Source organism: Oryctolagus cuniculus, chromosome 8 (genome assembly GCF_964237555.1).
Source record: "Oryctolagus cuniculus chromosome 8, mOryCun1.1, whole genome shotgun sequence".
Classification (NCBI taxonomy): Eukaryota; Metazoa; Chordata; class Mammalia; order Lagomorpha; family Leporidae; genus Oryctolagus; species Oryctolagus cuniculus.
Genome location: NC_091439.1, coordinates 48849326 through 48860872, shown reverse-complemented (window position 1 = coordinate 48860872; position 11547 = coordinate 48849326). Strand labels below are relative to the sequence as shown.

General features: G+C 45.1%; 1 protein-coding gene across 1 annotated transcript; it reads left to right on the top strand.

The window, feature by feature from the left end:
• The first annotated feature begins 2739 nt into the window (after positions 1–2739).
• On the top strand, positions 2740–11195 carry LOC127483273 (uncharacterized). The gene is made up of 2 exons (XM_051820064.2): positions 2740–2968; positions 8321–11195. Exon 2 carries the CDS (start codon positions 8703–8705, stop codon positions 9948–9950), a length of 1248 nt encoding a protein of 415 aa, XP_051676024.2. The 5' UTR covers positions 2740–2968; positions 8321–8702; the 3' UTR covers positions 9951–11195.
• Positions 11196–11547: the final 352 nt, after the last annotated feature.

Genomic DNA, 11547 nt, shown 5'->3' with positions numbered 1-11547 from the left:
ATGGGAGATGTGGATGATGTTCCCGTCTCCTGATTTCAGCCTGGCACAGCTTCACTGTGGCAGCCATTTGGGGAGTCAACAAATGGATATCAGATCTCTGTCTGTCCCTCTCTTCCTCTGTAACTCTGATAGGCAAATAATTAAATGAATATTTAAAATAGTAACACTTTTTGGATATATTCTAAAGACTTCTATATACTTTTGTTTTTAATAAAGGATTGACATTAAAATATTCAGGAAAATGCATTTGCTAATCTGAGAAATGTGAACATGCCAACGCCTAATAATATTGTTGGTAACATTTTGGCAGTGATGGCCAGCTCTAATTATTCTATTATTGAACTCTATTAAATATATCTGGTTGACTAAAACACACAGTGAGCAATTTCTTTCTACTACAGCAGAGATGGCCCTGAACTATTAGGACACTCAGATTGAAACAATGATTTCAACCTCACATTGACCTTTCATTCCTCACTGAGTTCAAATCCTAGGTTCCTCCATTCTGCAGATCAGAGGTTTAGTTAGAAGCTACCTGTAAATATTATCCATCTGTCCTTCGTGTGTATCTGAGGTTGTAATGTCCTCTGATAGAGGAGTGATCCACATGGTCACATTACATTTGACACAAGAGAAAGTGATCCAAAGGTTATCTGAAAGGTTGCTCAGTCCCAAAACAGAAATCTTCAGGATTAAGTGGTTTGGTGAGAATGTCACACAAAAGCAAAATCAGAATATTTGTAATATATTGAAACCTACAATGAGAAAAGCCAAGAATGTAAAATAGGCTAAGGAATTGTTATAGATAACCAGATCTATAACATCAATAAAGTATCGGTTCATTTATTCAGTTGAACAAATAGGCTTAGATAGAAAAATTGATAGCAGCTGACAGGACAGGATGGTAGATCAGAAAAGGAATGATTTTTTCCTAACAGCCAAGCAAAATATCTGATAGACTTAAAGAGGCTTAAAAGATAAAATCCAAAATTACTTTCATGTATGTTAAATGGCATTTAATTATCACATCATGCAGACAATAGGAAAAGCAATCTAACTGAAATACCTGAAAAATATCACTGACTGGTAAATCTGAATATAAGTAATCAATATATTTAAACTAAAATATGACCATAATGATTGATAAACAATAACTATTAAAAACACTCTACTGCATGAATTCAACTATCATTTAGATTTATTAGTCTCAACACATTAGCAGAAAGGTGTTGTCAGTGTTCATGGAATTTACTATCAACAATTTTTCTCTTTTTAATAAAATACCTATTTTGGTCGGCACTGCTGCTCAATAGGCTAATCCTCCACCTTGCGGTGCTGGCACACCGGGTTCTAGTCCCAGTTGGGGTGCCGGATTCTGTCCCCGTTGCTCCTTTTCCAGTCCAGTTCTATGCTGTGGCCCGGGAAGGCAGTGAAGGATGGCGCAAGTGCTTGAGCCCTGCACCCGCATGGGAGACCAGGAGAAGCACCTGGCTGCTGGCTCCGGATCAGCGCTATGCACTGGCCGCTGCACACCGGCGGCAGTGGCCACCGGAGGGTGAACCAACCGAAAAACGGAAGACCTTTCTCTCTGTCTCTCTCTCTGTTCACTCTGCCTGTCAAAAAATAAAATAAAATAAAATAAAATAAAATAAAATAAAATACCTATTTTGGTAAAGGGAAAACAGGTCTAGAATATGTACTTTACTGAGGCAATAGGAAAGTTATAAACTCATGAGACCAATGGAGTATAAATGGCAATAATTCACTTATTAGATTCACCTTTACAAAAGACCTTGTCTTTCAACTCTTAGGGTATACTTAGCCAACAGCATTCAGCTATGGTGTCTTTTGGATCTGCTTTTGATTTTGAGTAAGGTCATGGTGTTCCTAGGCATTTTCCCCCAAGCAATTTTTTTTTTTTTTTTTTTTTTTTTTTTTTTTTTTTTTTGCGTTGCACGGTACATAGGGTCTGGCTATTTTACTCCAGAAATTTCTATTGGAGTGTTTGAACATTGAATTGTATTTCAGGCTGAAACTGCTCAGTCCTGTGGCTGCCTCCCTTTCCTTTTACTGATGCTTTATTTACTTCACAGGAGTCTTTTCCTTCTTCACCTTGCTTCCTCCTCTTTTTTTCTTTCACATAATTGTCCTTCTAGTAAAAACCATCACATTCAAATTTCATTGCAGTACCTGACTTGAGTGGTCCTGAATTTACACAGTTGAGGAGTGGTTTGTTAAATCAAGTGCTACACTGGATTGGGGACTGAATCATCCCTACCTCACTGGTAACATGCATGTCATCCAAAGTAGTAGATAGGACATCAATGTTCTCTGTACAATGTGAGTTTTATTGTTAAGTAGTCACTAATTCTTTATGAAGGCTGTTTGAGCAGAGGGCAAACTCTGCATCTGCAATAAATAAAGCTTGAAAACTTGTTGGGGAATAGTCCGCAGCAGCATTGCTAGGCGGAGGTTTTTACTTTCGGTTTTCACTGGGGGCTTTCCAACGGGCGGGGCTCTCCAGAGGTGGAGGGATCCAGTCACAGTAAACAACAAGATGGCGCCAAGACCCCCGCAGTGAGTCTGCATGCCTGCCTGCTGCGTGACACCTCACCTGATTGGCCAAAGGATGCGTGCCCTTCACGTGAACAGAGACCAGATTGGTGTGCCTGATGCATGGACTCTAGTTTGCTCCTGATTGGTCACATATTGTATATAAGCCGCGGGTGTAAGGAGGAAGCTCTCTCTCTCTCTCCTCTCATTTCCTCCTTCCACTCTACCTCTGTCATGTCTACTTTCTCTAATAAAAAATCTACTGAAGACTGATAAGCATCGTTCGTTCTTTTCTCTCCCGAGAAACCGTCGTCGTTGGCCCTGAGTTGAGTCTGCTGGCCAGACTCCCCGAGATGCCCGTGGCAAGTGGTGCCATGACTCGGATTCCTCGGTGAGGGACAAGCAGCGGAAGAAGGTAAGAAAACTTAAAACATACATATACGGAAATCTAGGGGATAAAGCCTAGGACCACTGCGGTTTTGAGTAAGCAAATCAGGTTGCAACCATGGGAAATACACCCTCAGCTGCCAAAATGTGGCTGCTCCTCAACCAATTGTTGAGAGCGACGGGGACGTCTGTCAAAGCTGCAACTGTCTGCTCTTTCACCAGAGCAATGGCGAAAGTTTCACCGTGGTTCATAGAAGGAGGGGCGCACGGTAGGAAGGGAACTGCATGCTGCTAAAGTTGAAGAAACGGTCTTACGGATGTGGTACTTGGTTGATAATGCTTTGGCTACAGACTCAGAAACCATAGGACAATTGCTGGATGAAGGTTTAAAAATTTTAGAAAAGATAGGCAAGGATTCCAAGGATAGCAGCAGCAAAGATTCGGAGGAGGAAAGTGGCACTGGTGGAGGGATGTCAAGTAAGAAGAGCGTCCCTCCCTCTGATATCTCCCCACCACTTTATCCTCTGCTGCCTTCCATCCCGCCTTACCCTGAGGACTCTCCCCACTGTTGCTGCCTTGCTAGCAGTGCCCCACAGTGGCGCCCCATTGTACTTGGTTCGGGGAGGACGGCAGTGAAGGAAAAGTGAAGGGCCATGACTCCCGTTGACCCCGAGGAGGAGGAGCGAGACAGCCCTGTCGGCAGGGGAATCCAATCCCGCCGAGGGCCAATTCTGGATTGGTCACAATTCTATAAACCACAACAGATATTCCCGGTATTCATAGATCCACAGGGCAATAGAGGTTGGACACCTGTGGACTTTAAACTTCTTAAGGAATTGCAGCAAGCAGTACAACTTTATGGGCCCCATGCAAATTTTACTAAGGCAGTCCTTGAAGGCATGGGATCAGGAGGCCTTATAGTGGAAGATTGGAGAAACATAGTCAAGGCAGTTTTGTCAGGGGGTGACTATCTTCTATGGGCTGCAGCTTATGGGGAGCTAGCAAAAAAACATGCACTGGCCAATAGGGCCAGCGGGCAACCTGCTTGGAACGAGGATATGTTAACTGGAGAAGGAGCATTTGACACCGAGGATGTGCAAGCACGGTGTCCCAATGAAGTACTGATGCAGGTCAGGGACATAGCTCTTCAGGCTTGGAAAGTGGTCCCAAAAAGGGGAGAGGTTAAACACAGTCTTATGAAAATAACCCAAGGTCCCAATGAACCATATGCAGACTTTATTAACAGACTGTTTGAGGCTGTGGGCAATTTGTTTGAGTCGGTGGATGAAGCCACCCCATTGTTGAAGAGATTGGCCTATGAACAAGCTAATAAAACATGCCGTACGGCGCTTAGACCCTGGCAGCATAAAGACATTCCCACTTTCATAAAAATATGTCGGGATGTGATGGACGATATTGCGTCCGGCGCTCATGCTGCTGTGGCCATGGCAAAAACCATCCGAGGCAAGGCCACAGTGTTTTAACTGCGGCAAAGAAAGGCACCTAAAAAAGGACTGTAAGGAGACTCGGATACAAGGCCAACAGCCAGGACTGTGCCCCAGATGCGGGAAGGGTAATCACTGGGCCAATGAATGCTACTCAAAAACGGACAAGGCGGGCAATCCTTTAGAGCAAAAGGTGAATAGACATCCCCAAAAACCAAAAAACAGGAGCCGGGCCCCAGCACCCCGGGGCCCCAAACAACAGTGGGTGCGAGAGACTTGGGAAAACAACAACCAACAGGTATATCCTGTTTCGAACTCCGAGCCACAACTGCCTCAATATTAACCCCCTCAATGGGAACGCAGGCAGTGGAGGTAGAGCCGACCACACGACAAGCCCCCTTGCAAGGTGTAGCGCTCGTCATTGACAAAGCCACCAATTCACTTAAAGGGCTCCAGATTGTCCTGGGATTACTGACTTTCCCGCAAGAGAAATTAAAAGTGTTCTTACAGACCACGAGCGGGGCGGCACTAATCGAGCCAGGGCAGCCTCTTGCTCAAGCACTCCATTGGCCTACCGTTGCAGACTATAGGGGGAAGCAGGGAATTCACCTTGCGGCCTTAACTATGACATTGGATAATCAACCTATTTGTGCCTTAACAATTAAAGGAAAGACTATTAGGGGATTATTAGATACTGGGGCCGATGTGAGCATTATTGCACGGAAGAATTGGCCCTCCTCCTGGCCCCTGCAGGAGTCAGACAATACACTTGTAGGATTAGGAATGATGGAGGTGCCACCCAGGAGCGCAGAAGTCCTAGAATGGCAGGATGAAGAACAACATAAGGGACAGTTTCAACCATATGTATGTAACCTCCCCATCACGCTGTGGGGGAGAGAAGTACTGGTACAATTAGGACTCACACTCACAGATGGTGACAGTAAAGCTGATGTGGGCTGGCAAATGATGGCAAAAATGGGATGCAAACAAGGAGGCTTAGGTAAACATGGACAAGGCGCAGTTGAGCCCATCAAAGCAAAACAAAGGAAAGACAGGTCAGGACTGGGTTTTCAAAAGGGGCCACTGAACAGCAGCCAATTCCCTTAACATGGCTTATGGACACCCCAGTGTGGATTCCGCAGTAGCCCCTACCTTCTCCTAAGTTGGCTGCTGTTAAACAATTGGTTAAAGGACAATTAGAGGCAGGACATTTGATGAGGTCCACCTCGCCATGGAACACACCCATCTTTATAATAAAAAAGAAATCTGGTAAATACCATCTTCTTCATGATCTCAGAGCCATTAATCGGCAGATGCAACCTATGGGAGCCCTGCAACCAGGCCTCCCGGTGCCAACTATGATACCTCAAAACTGGAAAGTGCTAGTAATAGACCTAAAAGATTTCTTCTTTTCCATTCCACTTCACCCACAAGACACCCAAAGCTTTGCCTTTACAATTCCCGCTGAAAATCATGCAGCCCCCGACGAACGTTATGAGTGGAGAGTCTTGTCACAATGCATGACAAATAGTCCTACTTTATGTCAATTATATGTGGCACAGGTCATCTTGCCAGTAAGACAACAATTTCCTGAGATTAAAGTGCTACATTATATGGATGATATCCTCCTTGCCACTCAGGACGACCACACCATGCTGGCGGCATTTACTGCCTTGCAAAAACAACTCACTAATAATGGTCTACAAATAGCTCCAGAAAAAATTCAATCTCAAACTGTTGTACAGTACTTGGGCCTAAAAGTAACCCCCACTAAGGTCATGCCTCTTGATTTTAATATTTCAACACATGACATAAAAACACTCAATGATCTCCAAAGGCTCTGTGGGCACTTAAATTGGATACGACCTTACTGTAAATTAACCACTGAAGAGATGCAACCTCTATTTGGACTTCTAGAAGGGGATTCTAATCTTAATTCTCCCAGGCAATTGACCACTCAGGCAAAAGAGGTGATCTTCATGTTCGAACAAAGACTCAAAACCACTGCCATGCAGTGTTGTGAGCCTGCCCAAGAAATTCAAATTTTGATTTTCATAGAGTTTCACTACCCATATGCCCTACTCTGGCAAGGAGGGCCTCTCTTGTTCATATATCCTCATAATCATTTACCAAAAGTAATACTCCCATATGGAGAAGCATTGGGAAACCTGGCTATACAGACTGCCAACAAGGCTTTAGAACTTTCGGGACGTGTGCCACACTGATGTGTGACACCATTCGACTCTCAAGTAATTAGGGAATGTGACAAGGAAGTTTGGCAATGGGCTCATATGATGGCACACTTAAGTATAGAAATTGATAATCGTTATCCCAGTCATCCCTTTATTTCATTCTGTAAAAATGTACCTGTACATTACTTCAAAAGGGTGTATAACAACCCTATTACAAATGCCCCAATAGCCTTTACTGACGGTGCAAAAGGGGGCACCGGAGCCAAGGTAGTAGGAGCTCAACGTCATTTCATACTTACTATGTCTCCATCCCCTCAGCATGCAGAACTAGCCATAGTATCAAAAATATTGCTTCTCTACACACAACCTATTAATATCCTATCCGACAGTGCCTATGTAGTTAATGCTGTCAAACTAATGTCGTCCCCTGTTATATTATCCCACCATTCCACTGTTTTCCCTTATCTAGACGCTGTTCATCAGGCTATATACACCCGAGTCACTCCTCTATTTATAGGGCATATTAGAGCTCATTCTCAGCTACCTGGTCCCCTAGCCTTATGCAGTCACTTAGCCGATCAATATTCTCGCTTCCAACTTGCATGTTCAGCCCTAAAATTAGCAAGAGAGTTTCACCAAAAATGGCATGTAAATAGCCTAACCCTCAGCAAAAGGTTTAACATTCCACTTGCCAAGGCCAAAGACATTGTCCGTACCTGTGAGCGATGCATGATACATATTCCTCTGCCTGCACTTACAGGGGCTAACCCCAGGGGATTGTATCCCTGTCACATTTGGCAAATGGACGTCACTCACATACCATCATTTGGCAGAGTTAATTGTGTTCACGTCACTGTGGACACATACTCAGGTGTGGTCATGGCTTCAGCCATGGCCAAAGAATCCACCACTTGTGTCGTTCAACATTGTTTACAATGTTTTGCCACCTGGGGAACCCCACAAGTCATTAAAACAGATAATGGTCCCGCTTACACCTCTGCAAAATTTCGAGATTTCTTAATACAATTCGACATCCAACATATAACTGGAATTCCCTATAATCCACAGGGTCAAGGCATATTAGAACGTACTAATCAGTATCTAAAACTTATCATTAATAGGCCGGCGCCGCGGCTCACTAGGCTAATCCTCCGCCTTGCGGCGCCGGCACACCGGGTTCTAGTCCCGGTCGGGGCGCCGGATTCTGTCCCGGTTGCCCCTCTTCCAGGCCAGCCCTCTGCTGTGGCCAGGGAGTGCAGTGGAGGATGGCCCAGGTGCTTGGGCCCTGCACCCCATGGGAGACCAGGAAAAGCACCTGGCTCCTGGCTCCTGCCATTGGATCAGCGCGGTGCGCCGGCCGCAGCGCGCCGGCCGCGGCGGCCATTGGAGGGTGAACCAACGGCAAAGGAAGACCTTTCTCTCTATCTCTCTCTCTCTCACTGTCCACTCTGCCTGTCAAAAAAAAAAAAAAAAAGAAAAAAAAATAAAACTTATCATTAATAAACATAAAGGGGGAGTAGGAGTATTATCCTCCTCACCCAAAGATATCTTGAACACAGCCCTATACACCATAAATTTTTTAAATCAGAAATCGGATGGCACCACTCCAACCGAACGGCATGCACGTTCCGCTGAGAAGCCAAGTAAAGAATGGGTGATGTGGAAGGATCCACAGGATAATCAATGAAATGCCCGTTCCCGATATTACGACAGGTACGAGGTGCAGTCTGTTTTCTCCCACAGGATGCGACACAACCGGTGTGGACCCCAGAAAGAAGGACAAGGAGATTAGACAAGCCATCAAAGGACGATGCTTACCATCTGGAACAGGACGAGGAGATCGCTGATGCACCACCTCCTCCTGAAGATCCTCCTATCCACCGCAACCAGCAGCTCTGATGAGGGCAACCCCTACTGGGGGCTCCTTTGGGCGCTCCCTTTTCCTCTCCTTTTATCTAACTCTTCCAAGATCCTCCCCTTAATATACTTAGCCAATGCTACTCTTGGTCAGCGCTGCAATGTTCCGGCTGCTGACCTGGTAGCTTCGCCTAACTCTGCTTACGTTAGCCTGAATCTCACCTTATCTCTAGCCTGATCTCTTTGCTTTCAGATAAGCAAGGACAGTATGGATGAGTTCGGGTTTAATCACACCCACCCTTCACCATGCATTTTTTTACTCCCTTTTGTTCTCAGCGATTTTGTGAATGTTTCCCACTCCAACTCTTCATGTCAGAATAATTCCGGCAACGTGGCCTTTTTCTCCTCTAATAGCATTCCACTGCATTGTCTCCACTGCACTTCTAACAAGCCTTTACCTATTGTAGACCCCATCCAGCATTGTAAATCCCCAGTCAACCCTGTACGCCCCGCTTTCTCATCTTGCTTATCTAGCACGGTTCATGCACAGTTAGGTCATGGATTCTTTCTCACTTGCCACGCATTATTCAGGGGCTGGACAGCCCTCAATAATTCAGTCATTACCCGCTTTACTACTACAAATGTGACCTGTTCCAACCCTCATTCCAATAACACCCACATACAGCTGCTCAGTAACAGCATACAGGCTTGGTCCAACCAAAATATGTTTGAAACCGATGAGGATGGTAGTGTGTGGGACCCATTTGCTATGTGTAATGCTGCTGGAGCTTGCACAGATATCACACCCTTACTTTTCCTTAAAGGATTCCATTGGGCTAACGGTACCTTCTGCGGCTCGTACTACCAACCTGCAAACCTAACGTTAAAGTACTATAACACATCCCGTAAAGCTGAAGGCAGGGTCAATTCTCCTGTGTGTCTGAGCATGCCTTTTCTTTGGTATGTTTGTCAAGACATTAATGGGACTTGTTTTTCAGGAAATCTGACTAACTACTGGGATGGGAACCACACAACTGTCGTGGTTCACATTCCAACTTGGGTCCCAGTTCGGGTACTGGTACGCGAACAGGACTTTGCAGTCGCCCTCCGCAACCAGAGAGACTTCAGTGCCACTGCCATCGTTGTAGCCGTTATTGCAGCCTTGTCAGCCGGCGCGGCGGCCATCGGTATGGCGGTCTCTCAGGCTTCCACCCTATCCACACTGGATAACATTACTAAGGACACGGCCGCAGCGCTGGAACATCAACAAGAAAGGGACCTACACCTCTATACCGGCCTCCAAATGCTAAATCAGCATGTAGATGTTATGCAGGAAGAGCTGGACTTATTGGGGGCTCTTGCGGGTATGCCATGCTTACTTCAATCCGTGTCCACTTGTGTTACTCCGTTTAAAGCAGCAGAATTTTCTCATTTAGCCAATGACTCTAAAGCTTTAGGAAAAATGATAAATACTACTTGGAATAGCAATTTCACTCTGCTGTTAGATGAGCTGTGACATGATATATTACGGTTAAGGGAAACCTCTCCTTCTGGTACAACTATATGGTCACCTGTTGCAACCCTAGGGTCCTGGTTCAGCAAATCCTGGAACACAGTTAAAGAATGGGTGGCCATCGGGGCCCTGTTTATTGTGGCACTCTTGTTTGGTGATGGGCCACTTCACCTCCTGATCTCCATTATATGCGGCCATAGGCAAATGCAGCTGGTGGTTAAACAAGCCATGTTAGGGATGCACAAACAATACCCCATGACTAACCCCCAAGCTGGAGTGTGGCTTAGCATGTTGGAACGGTAGTCAAAGACGGGTAAGTTCTGGGAGGCATGCCGAGCAACCTAAGACAGGGCGGAGGGGCATGCTCCCCACCGACCCCATGACAGGTACGCTGGTATTGCGCTCCTGGTCGCCTAAGACAGACACGTTTCCATGCCACCAATTTAAAATACAGAAGGGGGAGATGTCAGGGAATAGTCCGCGGCGGCATTGCTAGGCGGAGGTTTTTACTTTCGGTTTTGACCAGGGGCTTTCCTACGGGCGGGGCTCTCCAGAGGTGGAGGGATCGAGGTCACGGTAAATAACAAGATGGCGCCAGGACCCCCGCAGTGAGTCTGCCTGCCTGCCTGCTGCGTGACACCTCACCTGACTGGCCAAAGGATGCGTGCCCTTCACGTGAACAGAGACCGGATTGGTGTGCCTGATGCATGGACTCTAGCTTGCTCCTGATTGGTCGCATTTTGTATATAAGCCACGGGTGTAAGGAGGAAGCTCTCTCTCTCTCTCTCTCCTCTCCTTTCCTCCTTCCTCTCTACCTCTGTCATGTTTACTTTCTCTAATAAAAAGTCTACTGAAGACCGATAAGCGTCGTTTGTTCTTTTCTCGCTTGAGAAACCGTCGTCGTGGGCCCTGGGTTGAGTCTGCTGGCCAGACTCCCTGAGACGCTCGTGGCAGTGTGTATGTGTTTCTATTGAGTTTTCTGCTGAATGTATGAGAGTCCTATGGATTTGATTTCTGGATCATATAATAAGATTATGCTTCACTTTGTAAGGGACGGCTATATTGCCTACCAAAAAGTCTGTTCCATTTATGAATGAGAATTCCTACTGGTCTGCATCCTCCTCATCATTTGTAATTGTCAGTTGGTATTTTTTTTTTCCATTCTTGGATATGTATAAGAGTATCATGGCATTGTTCAATTTGCTATTTCCTAAGGCATATGATATTAAATGTCTTTTCATATGTTCATTTGTCGACTGTCTTTCTTTTTTGGTTTAGTGTCTATTCACACCTTTTGCCCATTTTCTGGTTGAAATACTGATTTTCTTATTGAAAATTGGAGTCTAAGAGGCATTTGTGTATGTTAGGTACAGAATACTATTAGGTATGTCTTTCAAAGGCTATCAATTTTATTTTCATAACCTGAACAATGCATTGATCAGAAAATGTTTTAATTTTAATAAATCACAACCTATCAACTATTCCTCTTGAGGCTCTCTTTTTTGTTTGTATAAATATCTAAACACTCATCGTTTAATCTCAGCTACTTAACTTGTCTTCTTTTATAACATCTGGAAGCTCTATAGCATTATAGTTTATA

Bases quoted from the DNA above. Each gene is read 5' to 3' on its own strand.
- LOC127483273 (XM_051820064.2), top strand. From the start codon at position 8,703: ATGGATGAGTTCGGGTTTAATCACACCCACCCTTCACCATGCATTTTT.